General features: G+C 35.3%; 1 protein-coding gene across 1 annotated transcript in view; it reads right to left on the bottom strand.

Annotated features, from left to right (window-relative positions):
- Positions 1-13,546, bottom strand: part of CCDC141 (coiled-coil domain containing 141) — a gene marked incomplete at its 3' end in the record, with an annotated part of 71,045 nt that overhangs the window by 48,271 nt on the left and 9,228 nt on the right. The window contains exon 3 of the mRNA XM_009578477.1: positions 1,169-1,360. Within this exon, the coding sequence (XP_009576772.1) occupies positions 1,169-1,360 (192 nt within the window). The remainder of the gene's footprint in view (positions 1-1,168; positions 1,361-13,546) is intronic.

Here is a 13,546-nt window from a genome sequence, read left to right as displayed (position 1 = left end):
TCTGATTTTCACTAAGGACTATTCTTGAGATATGTTTTGTGTTTTATCACAATAAAACAAAGATTTCCATAATCACAGGCTGTCATTTAAAGAAAAGCCTTTCCATAAGAAATTTCAGCAACTCTTATTTAAATCGATATTGCATTTCTTCTTCCTTTCTATATATAATGGGTGTGCTCCAGCTGCTGCATTTTGTTTTAATGATATTGTTGCAGGGGCAATTCAGCTAGCCCCTTAAGGATTTAGTCTGCACTAGGTCAACCTTTGGTGGTACAGAATTTATCAGTGACACTTATGCCAACTCTGTACTAATTTATTTGTATAATACACATCGTCAGGACAAAATAATTAGTAGATTGTTGATCTTGGAGTTTTTAGGACAGTTAGCAGTAAAATGGTTTCTTCTGTATTTTATAGGCGGCACTGGGCTATTGTAGAAACAAAATTATCAGGAACAATTAAACTCTTCAAAGCTCCAGGGATGTGGGGACAATTGAATATGAGGCTACACAGAGTGAACATGGAATCCTTCTCTGCTTTAGCTCCCTGTGTATCAGTGAATTAGGATAAGATATACAGACAAATGGGTAAACGGGAAAAACAACACTCTGAAATCTGTCTCTGGGCTCACACAATTCTCCTTTTGTGCACATCTGCACATGGAAGTCTCAAGTAAAAGACTGGCAAGTTAGACTAATATTTAGTCCGCATAATTACAATAGCTGTATGGATATTTCAGTGTAAAACCTTCAGTGGTCAATCTTCAATAAGCATTAGGGAAGGCATCTGAGAATTTAGTTCTTTCAATGCCAAATAATTTGAATCATAAGGAATGAAAGATATTCTGCAGAATGTCCATAGCCATTGAATTATGTATTTTAGGTTTTGGTCCAGTTCCATTTTTCACTGTCATTTTTCTGTCAAGTACAAATTTTGGAGATATCATGACTAAGGTATTTCTTAAAGTCTATATGGTTTTTTGTTCAGTTTCATCCTGAACTATCCAGAAGGTGGAGAAGAAAGGATGCATCTGGAGATTTTATTTTCTAAATTGCTTCAACCTTTAGGAATGCAATGAACATATTTAACAGAGTAAAATTACAGTGGACAGAGTACCTGTAAGATGTGGGTGGTTTTAAATTAAGAGTCATTTGATTTAAATACAAACCTCCAGAGCATTTTCAAAGAACACTGAAGTAAGTTCCAGAAGTGCCTGTCGTTTCTCTAACATAATGATGAGGGCATCCCATGCATCCCCAAGGGTCTCCGCCATGGCATCATAAACCTGACTATTTTCTTTGTTCTCCTCTGCAGCCTTGTCTGCTTCATACAGCAGGTCCCATACCTGGTCTTCCAAAGCCTGAGAAGAGGGGGGGGCGGGGGGAAAGACATCTGTAAACAGAATCCAAAACACTGTGCTGACACTGGTGTCAGGATACTTTTTCAGTAGGTCTGATAAACCACCCACAAGTCTCCTACACCTGCTTTATTTCCACTTCCTAGAGATGGGAGTGTAGCTGTTCCTGCATGTTTCATAGCAAGCTTCTGAATTTTATCTGCACTTAAGAGGCAATATTTTTATGAAATTTCATTTCAAAACAAGTGCTAAGAGAATTTATTATCCTATCTCTAATATTTAGATTCAAATAAGTTTACATCTCCTTAAACACAGATCTTCCTGGAAGTGGTAGTAATGAAGGTATTTTGGATCATCTTTGAAATGTCATCATATTACATTACCCGACATTACAAGCTCTAAGAGTTTGTAAGGTAACTTACCCATAAGTCTCCGATGACTTCAACACAGACAAGGCACAGACAATCCAGACAAGAGTAGCTTGAACATATGTGCATATTCTCCAGAAAAACACCAAATTTATGCAATGTTTCAAGTTCAGCTCTCCGCATTGCCCAAGCTGGCCGCCAAATAATAATACACTATTGTCAAGAAAATCATTCTACTGTGTTTCATTACCTCACTATGAGAAAGATAACTGCTGGGCCATTTCCAGCTTATATTGAAAATCTTTAGTGTGTCAGAAAAATTGATTAGCATTTGTTCTTTATTCTCCCCTTCCTCCCCCTCCCCCCCATCTCGGGTTTTATTATGAGCATGAATTAATAAAGTGCCAATTTCTGCTGTTATTAGAGGTGCTATCACATGAATGTGTAACGGGAGAAGAAATCTGTATTAGGCAAATTAAAATCTATGATAACTCATTCTCATGACACAGATGCTAATAAAGGTTAAGGAATTGGAAAACTTGAAATTCTCCTGACAGATCCAACTGAAAAGAGGAAATTGCAGAAAACTTTATTGTTCTAAACACAGAACCATAACCTCCAGTCCTCCCCAGACCTTGTATACTACACAAAGATATCAGCTTGAACTGAAGAGACTCATCACTTCTCTCTAAAAGCAGTACTATGAGAACAGTATAATAAACTATGGAACTTTTATTCTTTCTTTGAAAAAAATAGAATGAAATGATTTTAACTTAACTTTACAGACAGCCAACTATGAAAATAGTGGTAAAATTAACAGGCATAAAAGCAAAAGCAGCTCCAACAAACCCACCTTTTTCTACAGTATATAGAAAAGTCATTATCAGCAACATAAATGCATGCTTACTGTTTGGTGACATCAAAAAGAGTATCTGATCAAAAGCCAGTGTTCTAGAGAACAATACACGCTCTACTTCATTTGCTGAATACCAAGAATGGGAACTGCTGCTTTTTAATCCTTCTGTAAAACCAACTCTTTTTGTTCTGTTGAATCCCTATCCTGATTGCCTCACAATATGAGAAGAAAAGCTCAAATTCCCCAAATGTTACCTGTTCTGTATTTAAGTAGAAATCTAATTAACATTTATTTAAAATTATTCTTTGACTTTAAATGAGGTCATTTGCATGGAGTAGATACTGTCACTCTGGTGTAACTATTGATAGCAACTATTTTATACCTCCATAATATCACGATGAGACAAGAATCAGATCAGGAAAAACAGTTGGCCTGGGGAATCCAAAGTACTCCAGTCAACCTTTATTCAAGAATATTTATCTAGCTGACAAGGTAACTAAGGGTTGCTGCAGGTGTTTTTCTAGTCTTACATGCAGCAGTCAGAATACTTATTATCAGAAATAAAAAAACAGCAGCACTGACTCATGATAATTTTTAAACTGCAGAGATTATATGCTTGTACAAGTAATAAAATTTAAAACTCAGCTTCATCAAAACAATGATAACGGTAAGGTAATGAACCGAGCTCATGACAATTTTAAATGAAAATCCAGCTTTCGCTGCAATCTTTAACACAGTTCTTTCAACTCTTTCTTGGTTTTTCTTTTATTGGTTTGCATCATTATTTAGCAGATAAGTTTGACTTCATTTGAAAAAGTGAATGCCATAAGCTAAAAGATAAAAACATGGAAAATTCTGCTGTCATGACTCCATTCATTATGTCCACTTTCCTCTATTTGTTGGGTTTCCTAATCATGACACTTTTTTCAGACATTGCAGCAGTTCAGCAAAAGGAGAATATGTCTTATTATTGGAGAAACAATCCCATAAGAAATATTGGCTTTTAGTGGAGAATGAAGTTATGACACACCTGGAATAGATATTCCATAAAACAACATCAGAATTCTAAGTGTTCAGTCAAATTCATTCTGCTGAAAATAAAAAGCTCACTTTAAAGCTGATGGCTAGAAAACAAATCTGGAGATTTAATATGCTAGCAGTCATTGTTTTCAGTTAAAAATGACAAAAAGTCAGGGATTATTTTCCCTGATATTTATCAAGGAACTGGGAAATGAGCAAAAGGGTAGTATATAGTATTCCTACCTCTCTCAGAAAACAGATTACAGTTTACTGAAAATAATGAAGGTTTGGGTTTTTTTTTTCTACTGGTATTTACCTTCAGAAGTAACCTACAGGCATGATGGCTGCGTAATCGGGCACATCTTTGTCTACATTGTTCACTTGTTTGAGAACACTGCATTTTAGGTAAGGTCTTGAAATCTCCAATGGTCAATACAATACTAACAGGAAGAAAGAAGTTACTTCATGTGGAAGGCCACTTTACCCATCTTTTCAGGCCCCATCCTCTGTTTTCCACTTTTCCCTTGTTGGTAACTTCAGACACACAGGATTTTCATAATAAAAACAGATCTAGCACATCAAAGGCAAACCTGCATTAATAATGCAGTCACATTTCTGTTGTGTTATATAATGTTAGTAAAATTGGTAGTTAGACTCATGTGCTATTTCTTTCTCATCTTACTAATTATGCCACTAGATTTTTTTTAAGCTTTTGTGCAAGGAATACTAATGAACAATTTCTTTAATCGAAGACATTTACCAATAGGTAAATGAGCATACATAACTATAATATGCTGCTCTACAAATAGTCTATACATTCAAGAAATATATTTTAGTCTTCCAATTTATTTCTGATGCTGGCTGTTCCTGTTATCATTCTTTACATTTCACAGACAACATAAAGGCAGGATACGACATTTACATTGTTTCAAAACAGACCTAGATATTAATTCTTAAAATCTATTTTGAAAACACAACCAGACTGCTTGCAAGATGATTTTAAAAGGCTTCCCCAATAAAAGCACAGTATAAAACAATGTTTTTATTACCACGAAGACACAGTCACAGATAATTTGACTAGCTTTTCAGACACATAAAAGAGGAGTTTATTACTAATTTTCCATGTCACATTGCTTTGGTTTCTGTCCAATTTCAAAATAATCAATATTTTCTAACTGCATATGATAACATAGCATGAAATGCCTAGAGCTCTGCTTGTCTACAGGACACTTACTCGAAGTGATAGCACTCAAGACCCAAATTCAACACTAAAACTATTTTACATTTAGAAAAAGAATATTCTAGAAGAATCATGAATCAGGAAATAAGATATGATTTTTTAAAAGCTATAAAAATGGAAAATAAATAAGGTTTATGGATTTTATTCATTTTTTCAATAGCTTAACTACTGATAAATAAGGGTATGAAGACACCACAAAAGGGAAAAGAAAATAACAAACAAAGGTTTCATGTACAGACTGGGTCATTCTCCATTCTTGTCATTTATCACCCAACACTAGGAAATATCTGTTATGTCTTAAAATCTGTTTTAAAATAGACCTAAAATTTAGGACTCTGTCCTACAACAAACTGCCTCCATGTGGCTTTTTGATTCTTTGATTTTGATTCACTTGTACGACCTTCTAGTAGGAAGTGCAAGTTCATGTCAGAGTTCAAGTACTAAATGTCAACTCACTTTTATGCAGTGTTAAAATTTTCATCATTTGGTTTGTTCTAAAGTTCGGTGAGAAGACTGGAAAATGGTGAGGATACTTGCTTCTCTGGGCAGCTACCTACTCTCAACAGGCAAGGGATAAACCAAACCCACAGTTTTAACAATTGATACCATGGGTGAGATTCTTGTCCCCTCACTTTCCGGCCACTTCAAGAGAGCTGGAGTCCCTGGAAGCCCTCAATTTCTTTCCAATCTGCAAAGTGTGGCTCTAGTGAAGAGGGAAACCATGAGATTGTTTCTTGAAGCAGTCATTTGCCAGGTGAGGACAGAAACATAAAGCAGCATGGAGTGTACAGACCACTCGGCCTCAGAGACATTTATTACTGAAAAAGCCATTTGCCCTCTGTTTCTTTGCCCCCTGCATTTTGTTCAAGGTCAGTTCAGCAGATGTTCCAGCCCAGGGTTGAGAGCTTGTTACTTCCCAAACGACTTCCCTCTTTGCTATGAGTGCTGTGCTTCATCACAGATTCTTACTACTCAAAGGTTCTAAAGAATGTGAAAGGTCATGTGATTTTTTTTTGTTTGTTTTTAACTGCTAAGTTAAAATTATTTTATGTTATAACACACAGTTTACCCTCTTATTTATAGGCAGGCATTTTTAGTTGTAGTCTATGGGCTACAAAGTTGCTTTCAAACATGCTGAGATATTTGTATATCTCTGCTGCTACAGAATTATCTCATTTCAACAACATTATCTACAAAATATTATGTAGCTAGGATTGGCTTTAGGGAAAAAAAGATACTTTCTACCGCAAGGAGCATACCAAGGCATGAACTATTCACAGTATTTCTAAATCTTGGTAAATCTTACGTAGAGCTGCAAAACATTGCACTGAAGTATGTGCATCTGATCTTCACATTTCATTTCAGTGTAATCTTCAATAGCAAAGCTACTGAATTTATGGATTTTAAACTACTCAAGCCAGTTTATGTAGCAATAAAGAAAGACAAAACCCAGAAATATCTTATAGTCTGATCAAGCCTGAAGTCAAGTCAATCTTGCTCCATAGTAAAATATTCTGGAACTGCTTAGAGTACAGGAAAATCTTGTCAGAGGTACATAGAAAACGGCATTTCTCTGTGGATTGTAAACATCAATTCACTTTTATCCCCGGCTGTTCACTTTTATCCCCAGCTGTATATAATCCCAGCTGAGAAAGAGAAAGAGGAAGCAGGAGCCAGACAGGAGAACCTGGGTCAGAAGAAGAAATGCATTTCTGAGCAAGCAACACCTGGAGCAGGTGCAAGAGCTTCTCCTCCAATTATCTCACTACAAAACTGGATCAAAGTGATGAGTTAACAATATGTTGAATACCACTGCTCATAAAGATCTACTGCTGATTGTCTTTAAACTTTTTTTTTTTTTTAAGTCAATATAGATCACCAAGATCGCATTGTATTGTATTAAATTGAAACTAACACCTCTCTTCACTTGGAAAGCTTACTCCCAAAGAATCATTTATAAAAAAAAAATTACCAGGTGGAAGAGCTGTGAGATATTTGACAAAATTGTACCACAAAAATTCATAAACAGTTTGAAACTCATGGCACTGTGCAAGAATCATACTTTTATACAAGAGAATATATTGCAAGAACCATAATTACTGCAACAATAATAATAAGCCCTAACACTAAATTTACTGTAACTGTAGCCTTCTCTAGTTTAATCAAGCCATCTCCTGTTTCTTAATCTTGTCTCCTGTCCTTGCCAATTTGAGCATGCTTATTCTACAGTGCTGCCAGTTTGCAACAGTATTGTTTCAGTGAAAACAGTACAGCAATGGGTAAGTCTACGCTATGGTATCTGTTTTGAGTGCAGCTGGTGAAGACATGCTTAAGGTAAAATTTAAGTCACTCATTCAGTACAATGCAGTGCCAGTAGCCTAAAACTCAGTGCTAGTGCAGTATTTACTTCTCAAGTTGTTTTTATTGCTTTCATTGAGGTTGTATCTTCACTACAAGCTGGGGCCAACCATTTCTGCCATCTGCACTGTAAATTCTTTAGTGCAGTGCAGCTCAAAAAGGATCTGAGAACAATCCTGCTGCAACTTACCACTTCTTGCCACAGGATGCTTGGAACTTAACTAAGCATTTTAGGGCTTTGAGCACAAGAAATGCAACAGCTGCAAATGAACAAACCCTGTTCTTGATGGACATAGAATGATTCCTAGAAAGGTTTCTAAAGGTATACAAGTAAAGTTTGGCAGGTAATTTTAGTAGAAGCAGCGGGTAATTGTGGTTCATACTACTGCTGCTACATTGCTAGCTATGTCTGAGCTAGTTGATTTAAACTTAGTTTGCAGATGTCTACACAAGGCGTAAGCATAAGACAGACCTGCTGTCAGAACTCAGAATATAACATTCAAAACAGAAACAACATAGGTTTCTAATAACCCAATTACTACATTACCCATATGCAGCAAAGTATCCAGAAGTTTTTCATTACTGTACATAATACTGTTTAACTTCTTCAGACACCTATCAATTGCTCCCTTACCTCATTTTTTTTTCCTGGTTGAATAGTTTCATGGTCCCACCTTCATTAACTTATATACAGAAGAAATTGTTAAGTACTGAATCAAATTAGAATTTTGGCATTGTCTTGAGCTTGCAAAACTGTTAATTGCTCACAGTCACTTACATGCAAATATACAAGAATATCTGAAGTTACTGGCATAGCTAAAGAAGCATAATTGTACCATATACAGCTAGAATTATTAATATACTTATTTGACCTAATCCTGCTCTATTTAAGTGTAACTTATTTATGCGATTTCCTTATTTATGCGTTCAGTGCAATTTGAATTTTGATCCATAAACTTTGATTTCTAAAATTCAGTTTAGCTAAAAAAAACCAGCCCCAAAACATAGTGCAGGAGACAGATTTTATACTGCAATTCTTACCAAATCCATGCTCATTCCACAGCTAATGAGATTTTTTCAGGCAGTATATATTATTCATAGAAGAGAAAAAAGAGAAAACCCTGCTTTCTTGGCTCTGGGGGGCCAAGGAACTGCCTTGCTTTAACCTTTGTACAGCACATTTAAGAAATATTTAAAACCTGTCAAAGCAAGTAAAGCTCTGGGGGGAAAAAAAAAAACCCACTATGTATTTTTAAGGTATATTTCTGCTACTTTATAATTTTATGTAATCATTATAGGTTTTCATTTCCTTTTTGCTATATGAAAAACCTGTCTTTCAGTAAAACTGCTAATGTTCAATTCACTCATAGTTTTTATGTAGAGTTTAACTTAAACAGCTCTTTAAAAATATGTAGCAGTTTCTCCCAAACCAATAAAGTTTTCCTGTGTAATAAAAAAGGTGTGCAGTGAGTGGCATTTTACCCTTCCTGGCCAATGAAAACACATTGATCATTTCTGCTTTTCTTGAGATGGCAAAACTTCACACTAGAACTGACTTTCAATAGCTTGAAAAAAGCACCAAGTACTGGATGAACAGGCAGAATAAATCACTGCCTTCTTGCACTGGCAACTGAGAAATAGTGCTAAAGCAACAATGCACAGTCATTTGGGTAGCTCATGCAAGGCTGCTCCTGGGCCTCTCTTTTACAGATATAAAATGCTTGTAGTAGACTCTGCACAAACAATCATTTTTCTAGCAAATGCTTGGAGGCATTTATTAGGAGGATAGTCAGTGAATCTCTCAAACTAAGCAACAATTAATGGGGTGCTGTACCTTCAAGTACTTTCAATTCAACATTGTTTATGCTAGCTAATTGACTTGATGAATAAAAATTACTTTTTTTTTTTAAACTTCCCATCGTAATTATTGAGACCATTCACAGAAATCTCTGATTTGGAATCTAGTTATTTGTCAGCTGAAAATCACCTTTTGCGTGTACAGCCTTACAGGCTTTTTTCAGACTTACATGGAGTATTTTTATTTTGCAGAACATGGTCAAACAACAATGTTCACTAGCATATGCAAATCCACTCTCCTACCTCTACATCCTAATATTTGGCAAGGCTATTTGCTCTCCAAAGCGTAAGCATTGATCTTAGGGTGCAAGGAAATCAATGTTGCTTTAGCTCTTTTGGTTTCCCCTCTGACTTCCAAAAAGGCTAGAGCAGGCTAACACCTTGAAGCATTTAACCAGCTTGTGATCTACTTAATTTCTTAAGTTTATTAATTTTATTGAAAGTTTTACTGAAAATTTACTCAAGTTGGTTCATTTTGTTTTAGACAACAACCAGCACTTTAAAAAAAAAAAAAACAAAAAACAACCCCTAAAAAACCAACAAATACCCAGTAGTAGATAGACTGAATTTATGCTGCCCTTTGATGGCTGTTTTAAAGGAAAGAGGACTAAAAATAACTTAACTGTGTCTGCGCTTTAGAAGACCCATGTTGGTAGACCCTGCTAAGGAAATTCAGAAGATTCCCATATGCCCTGGGAAAGGTGATGTCCTACAGACCTCTTCCATCACACTGTTGAAGACCCAGGATCTGAATTTACTTCATCAGGAATATCTATGACTCTAAACTGAATTTGGTCCTCAGCATTTTTTCACACTTGGGTAACAGCAATTAAATCACTTTCACATTCTACTTCATGAGAAGCTAGTTCATGAAACAAGTAAAGGGAGACTTTGCAAAACATTTTTATCTTTTTGAGTATCCGTACACATCACTAAAATACCACATCTCCAAGATAACATATTGACAGCCTCTGTTCAATAAAATTAACATAACAAAGAAGCAATTAATTGATAGCCTCTGTCCATAAGTTAAGGTATATAGAGAGGTGTCATTTCCTATGTAGCATGAAACACTTGTATTTTCCTCCAGAGAATTTTGAGTGCAGTAATAAGTATTTCATCTTAGTCTGTGAATAGCGTTGGCATTAAAGGGCAGAGAATGGATTGAGAGAGCAGTTGTCAAACACTATCAATACATCTAAAAAAGAAATGCTACTTCTAAAACAGCCATTTTAATACTACTGGATGAAAAGTTGATAAAGTAAAGCACTTTCTTACTGAGACATAAAATGCTTGCATGCACAACAACTTTATAAAAGAGTGGCATTCATTAATTATCCAGCATGAGATTTTCTTAACATTCTGGACCAGCTCTCTGTAACTAATATAATATAACAGGAATTAAGCAAGTACGTGATACTTATAGTCTCTTTACTAATTCAACATCTTAATATTAATCTATGAGAAGAATTAATTGTCATGACTTAATACTGACGTAAAAAAAAAAAAGGTAAAATATTTTCAGAACTTCACACACAGATTGCTTGTCACTAGGAGGTTAATTTCTCCCAAATTGTCATACCACTTTCACAGCTGTCCTGAATACACTGTGGAAAAACAGGTGGCATCTGAGGTGGCTCCATTTGGAATTTCTTGGCAAAGTCTGACTTTTTAAAGAGCTGACTATTTTATATTTTGAAATAAAACTAGACATGCATTTATCCCAATATTACCTCACCTTCAACACATTAAAAAGACATTTCAAATATTAAATCTTTCCTAACTACTCAGGATGGACACTGTAAAAAAAGTAGGTTTCCTTCTTTTAGAATCCTTTTTTCTGAACAGGTTGTTAATTAACATTTGTACCTGACCAGTATGTTATATTTTCCAGTAATTGATGAGCTGTGAGGCACATAATCCCTAAGACAGAGAAAACTGGGATAACTTTCGAAAACTATCAGTCATGCTTAATACAATTTTTTTTTTTAATTCAATTACTGTGTGATGAATTCAAACCCAACCACAGAAAATTTGAAAGTTAAAGCAAACTAAACAGCCATATTTAATGGAATGCAAAAACAATGTGCATAAAGTTACAAAAAAGAATTAGAAAATTGTTCATGTGTAATAACCTGTTAGTTTTTACAACTGATTCACGGAAATTTTGAAATACAGATTTAACAGTAATTTTTTCTTTAATGTCTATTGAAAATGATTCACACATTTAAAACAGCTGTGTATTTTTTTTTTAAATAATCACTCCTGTAATACCACAAAAACCTAATATAGTAGCAAAACAGTTGTCATTGCTGGGTCTGTTACCCCAGCAACAGAACACAGTTGTATTTTGAGAAGACATACCAGTAAAAAAAGAGAAATATTTTACAGGAAACTTTACTTTGTTCAGGAAGAGTTCAAATACATAAGATGGTCTTCGGAGTGATATTAAGGTTTTATTGCCATGAGTTTGAAATTATGCTTTCCACAACTGTCAAAGCCATTAGTTACTGTGAACTTTTCAAATACTCATCCTCAACTTTTTAGTTTCTATACTACATATGGGAATAGTTTAGTTTTAAATGGAGTAGACTGATATTACTGGTTTTATACTTTTCATCTTTGAAATATGAACTTTTTATCAACACAGAATCACAGAATAATTTAGGTTGGAAGGGACTCTGCAGGTCATCTTTCCAACCCCTTGCTAAAGTTACTGAAAGACTTATCCCATGAAGTCTTGAACATCTCCAGCAATGGAAATTCCAGAACTTCTCTGGGTAACCTGTTCCAGAATTTAACCACCTTCATGATCAAAATTTTTTCCTAGTATCTAATTGGAATTTCCTTTTGTCCAACTTGTGTCTCTTGTCCTAGAAGCAGACTTAGTAAAAGGAAAAAAAGTGTATTTCCATCAAAAATGATGACTCATGAAAAGCAAAATATTTCACAGAAACCTGAATTTTGATGGTTTGTTTTTTTTTTAAATTGAATCAACTTAGTAGAGCTTTCCAGTAAAGCCGTAACTTTATTTCAATCATTTTTGGAATCAGATGTTTCAGTTTTCTGTTTTGGTATGATTTCTCAATAAATACATTAAAGATGTTTTTATTGTTTCAACGGAGCAGAAACAAATTTGGAAAGATATTGTTTCCTGGAAAAGTCTGTGTTTGCGTTTGTTTTATTTTTCTAATTTGAATGGAGAAAAGAAAAGAAATGCATCCAGCTCACCCAGCTCTGAGTATGTGGTGCTGTTACTTCTCAAATTAACAATTATGTGATATGAACATGTCCAGAGTACTTTTCACTTCATATGCTATTTGTTTCTTTTTATGAACTTTCACTCCCTGTGAACACAAAAAACCAGAATGGTACGTTTCTCTTTGGGCTCTGAGGAACTGGCATGAAGCTTGACAATATAAGGAATGCCTAGCATGTAGTCAAAAAGGAGTTTGGACAAACATGCAACTTCTGTTGGTTTCAGTAAAACGATGTCAAAAAAGCATTGTTTTAAAAACCACAGGCCAATTTCAATTTCTATGTGAGATACTATTTTTCCTTTCCACTTCCACACCACTGTATTCACTAAGCCAAAAAAGAACATTGGTAGCTTGAAAGGAACAATGTTCTGGTTAAGATTTATTCAGAGGAAACTAACAGGGCTACAATCCCAGGCCTGTGCATGGTGCTCACTGTCTGGTTGTGCAGCCACACAACTCTCCCGCCACTCATATTTTCAGAGCACATTTGGGTCTGATATTGTAGCAGAGACAGAATGTGAATAGCTGAAGGTCTAGAGACATCTTTTTATGTAAGCTGTGATGGATAGTATAGCTTTTGCATTAATTTGTTCACAGCCCATTACTTGGATACCATATGTTCGGTTAAAAGAGCATGGAAAGAGAGGGGAAAGTTGTCTTTTCCTTTCCTGATTGTTGTATGCTGAGCATCCCTCCCGCCTTCTAGAGTACACATTTCAGTACATTCTTACCGTCTATTCAGAAAGCTTCCGGAGTGCAAAGCAAAGCAGACAGAGAAAGATACCTAGCAATCAGGGAGCTCGAAGCACTGTCAAAGACTGGCAAACCCCTGAGGAAAATAAGGACTAGATACAAATAGGACTTAAACTTCCTAGTGGCCTAGAGGGGATAGCATACAGTATGTTGCAACCCAAAAAGCCACGTGGAGCTGCTAACGTCAGGACAAAACTAAAGGAAAAAATGAGATTTATGAGGACAGAGTTTAGAGAAAGACTGACTTACAAGTGCAATAAAATTACAATAAAACACAGCTCTATAGAACCCTTCTGGTAATGTTGATATGTTTCCTTGAAGGAAAAATTCAAAGTCATGATATTTTAGATTTAGTTCATGGAATCCTAATGCAGACTGCAATGCTTAAAATTAAGGTTCTCTTTCATTATAAGACTCTGTTGCTTGTGAATTTGCCAAAGCAGAATAAAACTTTATGTAACAGGATCTGTGCCATAC

This window comes from Fulmarus glacialis, unplaced genomic scaffold (genome assembly GCF_000690835.1).
Source record: "Fulmarus glacialis isolate BGI_N327 unplaced genomic scaffold, ASM69083v1 scaffold12660, whole genome shotgun sequence".
Classification (NCBI taxonomy): domain Eukaryota; kingdom Metazoa; phylum Chordata; class Aves; order Procellariiformes; family Procellariidae; genus Fulmarus; species Fulmarus glacialis.
The sequence above is the reverse complement of the archived record's forward strand: the minus strand, read 5'-3'. Positions and strand labels throughout refer to the sequence as shown.